This window comes from Oncorhynchus gorbuscha, linkage group LG07, assembly GCF_021184085.1.
Source record: "Oncorhynchus gorbuscha isolate QuinsamMale2020 ecotype Even-year linkage group LG07, OgorEven_v1.0, whole genome shotgun sequence".
NCBI lineage: Eukaryota > Metazoa > Chordata > Actinopteri > Salmoniformes > Salmonidae > Oncorhynchus > Oncorhynchus gorbuscha.
This window is the reverse complement of record NC_060179.1, coordinates 18,553,818-18,565,820: the sequence shown is the minus strand read 5'-3', so window position 1 is coordinate 18,565,820 and position 12,003 is coordinate 18,553,818. Positions and strand designations below refer to the sequence as shown.

Genomic DNA, 12,003 nt, shown 5'->3' with positions numbered 1-12,003 from the left:
CAAGAATCTGTTCACAATTCCTGGAAGCTGAAAATGTCCCAGGTCTTCCATTGTATGTATACACACAAGACATTTCACCCATTGAGCATGTTTTGTATGCTCTGGATTGACGTGTACAACAGCGTGTTCCAGTTCCCGCCAATATTCAGCAATTTTGCACAGCCATTGCAAAGGAGTGGGACAACATTCCACTGGCCAAAATCAACAGCCTCATCAACTCTAAGCGAAGGAGATGTGTCGTGCTGCATGAGGCAAATGGTGGTCACACCATATGCTGACTGGTTTTCTGATCCACGCCCCTACCTTTTTTTTAAGGTATCTGTGACCCACAGATGTACAGTGGGGCAAAAAAGTATTTAGTCAGCCACCAATTGTGCAAGTTCTCCCAATTAAAAAGATGAGAGACCTGTAATTTTCATCATAGGTACACTCCAACTATGACAGACAAAATGAGAAAAAAAATCCAGAAAATCACATTGTAGGTTTTTGTAATGAATTTATTTGCAAATTATGGTGGAAAATAAGTATTTGGTCAATAAAAAAAGTTTATCTCAATACTTTGTCATTGCCAAAAAAGGGTATATACAGAGGTCAAACATTTTCTGTAAGTCTTCACAAGGTTTTCACACACTCTTGTTGGTATTTTGGCCCATTCCTCCATGCAGATCCCCTCTAGAGCAGTGATGTTTTGGGGCTGTTGCTGGGCAACACGGACTTTCAACTCCCTCCAAATATTTTCTATGGGGTTGAGATCTGGAGACTGGCTAGGCCACTCCAGGACCTTGAAAACTTCTTACGAAGCCACTCCTTCGTTGCCCGGGCGGTGTGTTTGGGATCATTGTCATGCTGAAAGACCCAGCCACATTTCATCTTCAATGCCCTTGCTGATGGAAGGAGGTTTTCACTCAAAATCTTACGATACATTGGGCCATCTTTCCTTTACACGGATCAGTCGTCCTGGTCCCTTTGCAGAAAAACAGCCCCAAAGCTTGATGTTTCCACCCCCATGCTTCACAGTACGTATGGTGTTCATTGGATGCAACTCAGCATTCTTTGTCCTCCAAACACGACGAGTTGAGTTTTTACCAAAAAGTTATATTTTGGTTTCATCTGACCATATGACATTCTCCCAATCTTCTTCTGGATCATCCAAATGCTCTCTAGCAAACTTCAGACGGGCCTGGACATGTACTGGCTTAAGCAGGGGGACACGTCTGGCACTGCAGGATTTGAGTCCCTGGTGGCGTAGTGTGTTACTGATGGTAGGCTTTGTTACTTTGTTCCCAGCTCTCTGCAGGTCATTCACTAGGTCCCCCCGTGTAGTTCTGGGATTTCTGCTCACCGTTCTTGTGATCATTTTGACCCCACGGGGTGAGATCTTGCGTGGAGCCCCAGATTGAGGGAGTCTGTCAGTGGTCTTGTATGTCTTCCATTTCCTAATAATTGCTCCCACAGTTGATTTCTTCAAACCAAGCTGCTTACCTATTGCAGATTCAGTCTTCCCAGCCTGGTGCAGGTCTACAATTTTGTTTCTAGTGTCTTTTGACAGCTCTTTGGTCTTGCCCATAGTGGAGTTTGGAGTGTGACTGTTTGAGGTTGTGGACAGGTGTCTTTTATACTGATAACAAGTTCAAACAGGTGCCATTAATACAGGTAACGAGTGGAGGACAGAGGAGCCTCTTAAAGAAGAAGTTACAGGTCTGTGAGAGCCAGAAACCTTGCTTGTTTGTAGGTGACCAAATACTTATTTTCCACCATAATTTGCAAATAAATTCATTAAAAATCCTACAATGTGATTTTCTGGAGAAACAAATTCTAATTTTGTCTGTCATAGTTGAAGTGTACCTATGATGAAAATTACAGGCCTCTCTCATCATTTTAAGTGGGAGAACTTGCACAATTGGTGGCTGACTAAATACTTTTTTGCCCCACTGTATATCTGTATTCCTAGTCATGTGAAATCCATAGATTAGTGTCTAATGAATTGATTTCAATTGACTGATTTCCTTGTATAAACTGTAACTCAGCAAAATCTTTGAAATTGTTGCATGTTGTGTTTATATTTTTGTTCATTATATATTTGGATAAATGTATGAGTATTCTTGGTATGTTCATTGCTGACACTCAGCGGTACTGTAACGCGGCATAGTACCAGAACTCAGGACTTACAGATGAAAGAGTGAGAGGAAGTGGAACACTCTCGCTCATTGTCAGAAAAGACGGAACAGACAGAATGGGCTGATGCAGCTCCCTGAAAAATAATGGAGGGAATGGGACAAGGAGAGAGAGTGAGAAATGGAAGCAGAGGGAGAGAATAGTCCTTAACATGGCTCATTGAGGGGGTGACTATGATATCCAACAGGCCTGGGAACTTAGTATTTCTGAATCATTTGGCATCAAACACACTTTTTGGACAGATTTACGATGCGATTGCAAAGCTTGAATTTGCTTGTTTTTAAGGAAATTGAACTTGGAGTACAGTACAAAAATAAAAGAATGAGTTTGAGGAGAAGGTATAATTTAAGCAAATAGTTATATTTTAGATTTGTCCTTGGTGTTTTATCCCTTACTGTGAAAAGCATTGCAAACACATAATAAATATGTTTCAATAATAATCCTTGGATTGGAAAGTAGCCTGAAGCTTTTCTTCAGTTCATTGAAAGCTAGCCTGGTGGCCACAGTAGCGCTGACTGTGGATGTGCATATTATTATCTCATTCTAATGAAGCTGTCATCTACAGTTAGAAAGGGAAAAACGACTTGCCTGAAGCGTCAATTAAGCACACAGTGGTGTGAAGCATACAGTCTGTAGAGTTCAGAAGAGATTATGGAAGAGTGGTAGTACAAGATCATAGTATGCATAAAAGGTTAAGTGTGAATATTCATAAGGTAAATGGTCTTTGAAGAGTTGTTGGAAAGGGGAACATCTATTGCACTCTAAACATTCAATCTCTCTCACACGCATGCATGCACACAGTCACGCACAAATACACACACCTGTCTTCCTGTGATCTGTAGTGAGGGAGGGATGTTGCCCAGAGCAGGAGGCTGAATGAATAAGACATGGTGCAGGAGTAGAGGTGAGGATCAGAAGGGGAAGCGAGCACCCTAGGCTAACGCAGAGCCAGTGAAGGGAGCCCTGATGGAGAGGTGAGGAGGGAGAAGGAGGAGGATAAGATGGAGTACAGTAGAGCGACAGAAAGCAAGACTAAAAATGCCCTTGGTGGTGTGAAAGAGGGATGGATAGATGGCAGGAGTCAGTGAAAGAGAGAAAGCCCTGAGAAAGACGACAGGGGATGTTTGGGTCTGTATAGCGAGAGAGGGGGAGTGGTGGATGTTGAAGGTGGAAATGATGGACTGTTGGGGTGGACAGTAATGCCATAAAGGCAGTGCATGGTCGGAAGGAGAAGATGAAGTGATCTCAGGTGACTGGACAACTGAAAAAATGCAGCATTGAGACGGAGAAAGATTGGACTATGAGGGAGGGAAAAAGACAAGCGGACAGATGGTTGAAAAATATGGGCAGCCAAGTGTTTGTTTAGGGTGAAATTAGGTGAGAACAGATCAAAACCGGGAGTAGAAGAGATGGAAAGATGACAGGGGGGAGAAGAGATGGAAAGAGGACAGGAGGAGAAGAGATGGAAAGAGGATAGGAGGAGAAGAGATGGAAAGAGGATAGGAGGAGAAGAGATGGAAAGAGGATAGGAGGGAGAAGAGATTGAAAGATGACAGGGGGGAGAAGAGATGGAAAGAGGATAGGAGGGAGAAGAGATTGAACGAGGATAGGAGGAGAAGAGATGGAAAGAGGATAGGAGGAGAAGAGATGGAAAGAGGATAGGAGGGAGAAGAGATTGAAAGAGGATAGGAGGAGAAGAGATGGAAAGAGGATAGGAGGGAGAAGAGATTGAAAGATGACAGGGGGGAGAAGAGATGGAAATAGGATAGGAGGGAGAAGAGATTGAAAGAGGATAGGAGGAGAAGAGATGGAAAGAGGATAGGAGGAGAAGAGATGGAAAGAGGATAGGAGGGAGAAGAGATTGAAAGAGGATAGGAGGAGAAGAGATGGAAAGATGAAGGGGGGAGAAGAGATGGAAAGAGGATAGGAGGGAGAAGAGATTGAAAGAGGATAGGAGGAGAAGAGATGGAAAGATGACAGGGGGGATAAGAGATGGAAAGAGGATAGGAGGGAGAAGAGATTGAAAGAGGATAGGAGGAGAAGAGATGGAAAGATAGGAGGAAAAGATTTGGAAAGAGGATAGGAGGGAGTATAAGAGATGGAAAGAGGACAGGAGGAGAAGAGATGGAAAGCAGATAGGAGGAGAAGAGTTGGAAAGAGGATATATACGAGGAGAAGAGATAGAAAGAGGATAGGAGGAGAAGAGTTGGAAAGAGGATAGGAGAAGAGTTGGAAAGAGGATAGGAGAAGAGTTGGAAAGAGGATATATACGAGGAGAAGAGATAGAAAGAGGATAGGAGGAGAAGAGTTGGAAAGAGGATAGGAGGGAGTATAAGAGATGGAAAGAGGACAGGAGGAGAAGAGATGGAAAGCAGATAGGAGAAGAGTTGGAAAGAGGATAGGAGGGAGAAGAGATGGAAAGAGGACAGGAGGAGAAGAGATGGAAAGAGGATATATACGAGGAGAAGAGATAGAAAGAGGATAGGAGGAGAAGAGTTGGTGGAAAGACGATAGCTTACCTTAGGTTTAGCTTTACATGGATGCAAAATAGGGAAAAGTAATAGCATACAAGAGGATTGGATTGGATTTATAGAATACTTTCCTAGATGCTCTTAAGTGCTTTACATTGATATGATGGAAATGTGCTGATGCAAAGGATAGAAAAAGAAAAGTAGGTAATGGAGTGAGGCAAAAGAGGTAGATATTCAGGACAGAGTCTGAATGGTAGACTGCCACACAGGAGGTAGAAGAGCAAAGACTGTATAGGACATGAGGACAGACCCAAACTGTCCTAGAGGGAATGAGTGATTACAGAAGAAGGACCAAACAGAGAAGACAGAGTGAGAGACAGGAGCGATGACAACTCCAGCGGAGGAGTGAGCAAGATGAGACTCCTGTCTATAAACCTGGGGAGGGGACAGGTCAGGTGTAGAGTACACAGCCAATCGCTGAACACAGAAGGTCACTTTTAACTGGAACAATGCACATCAAACGAATACATTCAAAATGCAAAGAGGATAATTTATAGGTGTGCTAAACAAGGTCAAAGGAATATATTAAAGTGCAGAGAGAAGCAATTGAGCATGTAACGTCCTGATTGTTGCTCATTACTATTGCAAAATGATCCACAGTAATGCGGTAGTTTTTAATCTTTCATCTTGATACAAGGCTGTGAATAGTGCAGTGAAGGGAAGTGCTATCGATAGCATAGCGCTCAGCATTTGGCTGGTGAATTCTAAAAACCCAGAATTGTCACTCTTTCACACCAACTTTTTGAATGAATGAATGTCATTATGGTGGTAATTTTGCCACCTCTTATGGACAATTAGTTATTCTAGCAGATAATGAATTCTCCCAATAACAATCTGTCCCCAATTAACACTCAACCAGAGCCATATTCTCAGCTCTCATGGCTATTGACTGAAACAACATTCAAAAAGGGGCTTTTATCGTCCATGTCCGATAAAGGGCAAAGTCATTGTGAAGATGAGAACAACTTTTATCTCTCTATTGCAATGTTCTACTCTCTCTTGAGTGGGCCTTTGCGACTGCAGGCATCTTGGTATAGAATCTAGGAGCTAGGACAGACGTAGTCAATATAACTATTTGTTTAGTACTTTTGAAATGTACAATGACAAAATTCAGAACATGGGCCGTTCTTAACGTGCTCTCCCTGTACACCAAGTTAGAACCGTAGGATAAATAAAGGGGGTATATAAGCAGACAATGAAAGCTCTTACAATATTCAATGATTACCTTTCTCTAAAACAGGTTATAGGCTACAGTAGAACAGTCAGAACAGTAGGTGAAATTAATAGGGGTAAATAGACCAAATTATCTGTGTGATTGTACATGGAATACTAACAGCTTACTACACAACATACACATAGTATTACTTTCTTAGTTACAGTATACATATCTCCCTGGCAATTTACATCCTTTATGAAGCCGCATACAATACATTTTTGGACTCATGTTGTTGTGCTCGGCTCACTTGAACACGTAGGGGGCTTGGCCGGTCCTCCAGGTTAACAGTTGTTTTGAGCGTGACATAAATCATACTTCATTGGGAACACACAGCCACTGTCCCTGATTCCTTCCAAGCCACTCGTTGAATTTGCGATTTCCAACTTGTTGTAAAATGTTTATGTCCAATGGCCGATGTGCACAGATACGTTTTATCTATAATTTCTCTTCATTTTTTCTTAAAAATGATTTGCCAGTAGACTGTCGACTTGATTCATGATGATGACTGCTAGCTAAGATTGTGAAAGAATGATGTTGACATGATCAGTCCAAGCCTCTGTACATATAACGTGATTTGACATCATCTTATCTGTGGCCAATGACCTTGAGCCTTCTTGGATGGGCACTTCTATGGCAACAGCCGAAGGGCTAGAATTTCCAATGTCTCCTCTTACACTTGGCAGTGACGTAAAGTCTCCATGAGTGACAGAACACTGAGCCAATCACGGCACAAAGCTCCGTATTTTCTGCTGGCTTGCCCTACCACCACAGAAAGCACTGAGTTAGGCTGAAACACCTGCCTTTTGGAGCTGCCTTACTCACGAAAACAATTATATACTGTATATTATTCATAAATTGTTTGCAAACTGATATGTGACACCTATTAATTCCCAAATAACATGCAAAACAGAGAAGCCCAAATGCCCTGAATGACGGATCGCCACTACTCCCACTGGAAATCCCACTTCTAACATCAATGTAGAGAATCCCACTTCTGACATCAATGTAGTGAATCCCACTTCTAACATCAATGTAGTGAATCCCACTTCTGACATCAATGTAGAGAATCCCACTTCTAACATCAATGTATAGAATCCCACTTCTAACATCAATGTAGAGAATCCTACTTCTAACATCAATGTAGTGAATCCCAGTTCTAACATCAATGTAGAGAATCCCACTTCTGACATCAATGTAGTGAATCCCACTTCTGACATCAATGTAGAGAATCCCACTTCTGACATCAATGTAGAGAATCCCACTTTTGACATCAATGTAGTGAATCCAAGTTCTAACATCAATGTAGTGAATCCCACTTCTGACATCAATGTAGAGAATCCCACTTCTGACATCAATGTAGAGAATCCCACTTTTGACATCAATGTAGTGAATCCAAGTTCTAACATCAATGTAGTGAATCCTACTTCTGACATCAATGTAGTGAATCCCAGTTCTACCATCAATGTAGAGGATTCCACTTCTGACATCAATGTAGTGAATCCCACTTCTGACATCAATGTAGAGAATCCCAGTTCTGACATCAATGTAGTGAATCCCACTTCTGACATCAATGTAGAGAATCCCAGTTCTGACATCACTGTAGTGAATCCCACTTCTGACATCAATGTAGAGAATCCCAGTTCTGACATCAATGTAGTGAATCCCACTTCTGACATCAATGTAGAGAATCCCAGAATCACTCTGAGTCCAAACACTTTGTCTCTGATATTTTATTTTTGCAAGTGTCCACCTTACGTACGATTGCAAGGATATTGCACATAGGACTATTATCAGGCATTATGAAAATCTTGAACTAGCATTTGTGAAATAATCTTTCTTGCTCTGTTTCTTTGCTCTCCCTCTGTTGTACAGGTAATGAGCTACTCTATCGCACACGTGAGGGGGATGTTGTCAGGTTCAACATGGAGACATACGAGAGGACGGTATTGGTGCACAACAAAAAGTTTGTGAGTCTCTCCAACTTTCTCATATTTCCACAGTAGATGCATCCCAATAGGCCAAAGAACAGACTGTGGTTTTTGCATGAATTGAATTCAAACTTTTCTTTTTGCGTCAGCATATCAAAGCACCCAAAGCTCTTATTGTGAAGCCTACTGAAACGATACATCATTAGCACATCGTTTGATCTGGCTCGTTATCATTTGGGTTCGCTACGCATCAAATGTTTTTGGCGAAAATGCAACATCAGTGTCGAAACGGCGGAGGTGACGACGCACAGTATGTTCGTCCCTCCGAAATCAGAAAGAGCCGCGACAAGATTAATGCGTCTGCCGACCAAGTCCGCGCCGAGCAATCCGTCAAATGCAGTCATTTAAGGATCGCCTTAATGAAAAAACACTACGCATGGTTAAAGGTCTCATCTTTTGTGTTTTCTCTCTCTCTGCTTTACAGGAAATGTACAAAGCCAGCAAGTATGAAGTGTCTCCTGACATGAAGCATGTGCTACTCGCCTACAACATGGCACCAGTGAGCTCCTTCATTTGTTTGCTTGTTTTTTGAATTAGCAGAGTGACAGGCACATACTTCAGTGGGCTCTGAGGGGAAACGTGACGAGGCGGTGGGGGAGAAAAGTAATCATGGCGTCCGGATAGAGGACTGTCGCACCCAGCTACCTCTCAGCCACTATAGAGCAAGAACAGCTGAGTTGAACTGTACTCTTCAGAGAGGGACCAAAACACAAACAAACCCCATAACACAGCTGAGAAAGGGGGACGAGGAAGGGATGGAGGAAATGGGAAAACAAAGAGAGGGAATGGGAAAATAAATGGAGGGAATGGGGCAAGCCTGAGAGTAGAGAGATTTGGGGTAGCAAGAGTGTGAGAGAGGGAGGGGAGGAAAGGAAAGGATAAAGAGAGGGATGGGAGGTTTTTCTGCTACAGCGGTTACTGCATTATGTAATGGCTCAGGTAGTTAACTCAGCTGGAAGATTACTGCAATGTGAGATCCAGGACACAGAGTCTGAAAAAGAATCAGCATGTCAGGGAATAGAATCCCATTGGCTCAGAAAGACACAGAGAGATAGTAGACACTGTTACAGTAGGGAGGAAAAGGTGTAGACCTGGGTTAACCTTGCCATATATATCAGGAACAGTGTGATATCAGGAACAGTGTGGTATCAGGAACAGTGTGGTATCAGGAACAGTGTGGTATCAGGAACAGTGAAGTGTCACCAAAGGTGTAAGACTGGGAAAGTGTAATGGCACAGTAGGGAGGCACTAATGTGTGTGTGTGTGTGTGTGTGTGTGTGTGTGTGTGTGTGTGTGTGTGTGTGTGTGTGTGTGTGTGTGTGTGTGTGTGTGTGTGTGTGTGTGTGTGTGTGTGTGTGTGTGTGTGTGTGTGTGTGTGTGTGTGTTAGACAGTGCATTTGTTATTTTAATCATCCCTCCATAGCCCTGGTAGATGACAGCTCCGTCCCCTGGCTGTCATTGCACTCTCTCCATATGTCATGCTGCTGCTTGCCCTTCATAGAAGCCTCCCCCCTCTCTCTCTATCTATCTCTCTCTATCTCGCTTGTCAATCCCTCTCTTTCTCTATCTCTCTCTTTCTCGCTTGTCAATCTCTTTCTCTCCCCCAACTCTAAGGGGGGTATTCAGACGGACTACTGTAACAAGGGGATCCATAATTAACTCCTGCTACATTAAGAAGCATTCTACATGTCATCTCTCAGTCCAGGGCCTGCTAGTAGAATGCAGTGTAGACATGATTCCCACTGGGGCAAACCATACGAAAAATGTATGCTTGTATGACTGACTGTCAGTCTCTTTGGATGAAAGGGTCTGCTAAATGGCATATATTATATTATGAACACTGCATTTGTGCCCTGGACTTAGTGACTCATTGACAAGGAATATTACATTTGAGCAAATACAGAATGACTTTGTAGAATACAATATAACCTCCCAACCAAATGCATATACATTCTGGTGACAGTTAGCTACTAAAACATGGTTCAATGGCCAAGTACCTCATGATAGTCTTCAATCATTCTTCTTCTAGGTGTACCAGCACTCGTTCACTGCCTTCTACATCATCTGCAGCCTGGAGACTCCGTAAGTAGCTGAAACCAACCAATGCTTCCCCTCCACTCTCCTCTACTCTCTTCGGCCCAGTCAGTCAGGTCTCTGAGCTGCCACCCAGTGAAGACGAGGAGAACTGCAGACCAGGGGACTTGATGACCTCATTCATCCTCACCTCCAGACTAAGACAAAGGGCCTGTGACACCTCTAATTTTCTGTCCTGCAGCACACAGCACTTTTCTAAATGAACAGAAAGTGGCAGCGATATATAAAGCACCAGTATTTATAGGTGCTCGTAAACTTCTTGGACTAAGCTGTACTACACTGGTATATCTGGGCAGGAGCACAGCAGACTGCTGTGGTTTGAGGAGCCACTAATTAAGATGTTATGTTTAAAGAAGGTGCTCAGTCATTTAATGGGGGCAGTTAAAGGTGTGTGTTGTTAAATAAAGGTTAAATAAAAAGTATGTAGTGTGGGTGTGTGTAGTCTGAATGTGGTCTCTCCTCTGTGCTGCAGGGAGACATGGAACCTGAACCCTCCAGAGGTGCGGAACGCCCAACTGCAGTACGCAGGCTGGGGACCCACGGGCCAGCAGCTGGTAAGAACTACAGCTACCCGCAGCACCCTCCTTGTCTCACCCATACTCCATACCCCAATGTCACTCCCATTTGGCAAACCATGTCAAGTTATAATGTATTTCTAAACTGAGAGTACAATATCAATGACCTTTCCTATGGCCGTGTATGTCTGTTAAACTATCACAAGCTACCAGGCAGTCTAGCCACCGAGAGAACATTAATAAGCATCAGTCTAGTGGTTCTCGGAGCAGACAGACTGTGAGTGATTACATCCTCCAGCACAATGCAATTAATTACCTGTAATCTCCTCAGCGGATTAATTAGTGAAGTCACTGGATTGATATCACACACTCTTTCCCAGTATTAATCATCAAACAGCCCTGATTCCAACAGTCACTTTCATTTTAAGGAGCTCCCCTCCCAGCAACAGATGCTTGCCCTCTGAGCTGTGATGCTTGTTGTCAACGATAGGATGCATGGGCGGGAGAGGAAGCTGTCTGCCGACGTGCATTCATATAATATGTGAACGCTCCTCTCTCTCTCTCCTCTCTCTCTCGCATGTGTGTATATTATGCGTCTGCACGCACGCACGCACGCACGCACACACACAAACATCAGCCCATATGTTATTCATCATTTTTCTTGATCCTCTCTTTAATTTCTCAAGCCCCTCCCCTCTTGATCCTCACTTTAATTTCTCAAGCTCCTCCCCTCTTGATCCTCTCTTTAATTTCTCAAGCCCCTCCCCATTTGATCCTTACTTTAATTTCTCAAGCCCCTCCCCTCTTGATCCTCTCTTTAATTTCTCAAGCCCCTCCCCTCTTGATCCTCTCTTTAATTTCTCAAGCCCCTCCCCTCTTGATCTTCACTTTAATTTCTCAAGCCCCTCCCCTCTTGATCCTCACTTTAATTTCTCAAGCCCCTCCCCATTTGATCTTCACTTTAATTTCTCAAGCCCCTCCCCTCTTGATCCTCTCTTTAATTTCTCAAGCCCCTCCCCTCTTGATCCTCTCTTTAATTTCTCAAGCCCCTCCCCTCTTGAACCTCTCTTTAATTTCTCAAGCCCCTCCCCTCTTGATCCTCTCTTTAATTTCTCAAGCCCCTCCCCTCTTGATCCTCTCTTTAATTTCTCAAGCCCCTCCCCTCTTGATTCTCTCTTTAATTTCTCAAGCCCCTCCCCTCTTGATCCTCTCTTTAATTTCTCAAGCCCCTCCCCTCTTGATCTTCTCTTTAATTTCTCAAGCCCCTCCCCTCTTGATCCTCACTTTAATTTCTCAAGCCCCTCCCCTCTGATTCTCTTTTTAACACACACAAACACACACAGCTTTCTTGTCCCATGTCGAAAAGTAGTAGAATTGGGTTAAATACACATTATTCAGAGGACAGGCAGCTCTGTCTGTGTGGATGAACATATAACTCCAGCTTTAGCAGTAAGTGGTCCTCTTCCTTTAAATTGGAGTTCAAT

At 43.2% G+C, this 12,003-nt stretch overlaps 1 protein-coding gene across 5 annotated transcripts in view; it reads left to right on the top strand.

Annotated features, from left to right (window-relative positions):
- The window catches only part of LOC124039593 (dipeptidyl aminopeptidase-like protein 6), a 389,264-nt gene that overhangs the window by 343,701 nt on the left and 33,560 nt on the right, over positions 1–12,003 (top strand). For all 5 annotated transcript variants that reach the window (XM_046355735.1, XM_046355737.1, XM_046355736.1 and 2 more), the window contains 4 exons: positions 7,795–7,889; positions 8,335–8,409; positions 9,940–9,992; positions 10,477–10,558. In XM_046355735.1, coding sequence (XP_046211691.1) covers positions 7,795–7,889; positions 8,335–8,409; positions 9,940–9,992; positions 10,477–10,558 — 305 coding nt within the window. The remainder of the gene's footprint in view (positions 1–7,794; positions 7,890–8,334; positions 8,410–9,939; positions 9,993–10,476; positions 10,559–12,003) is intronic.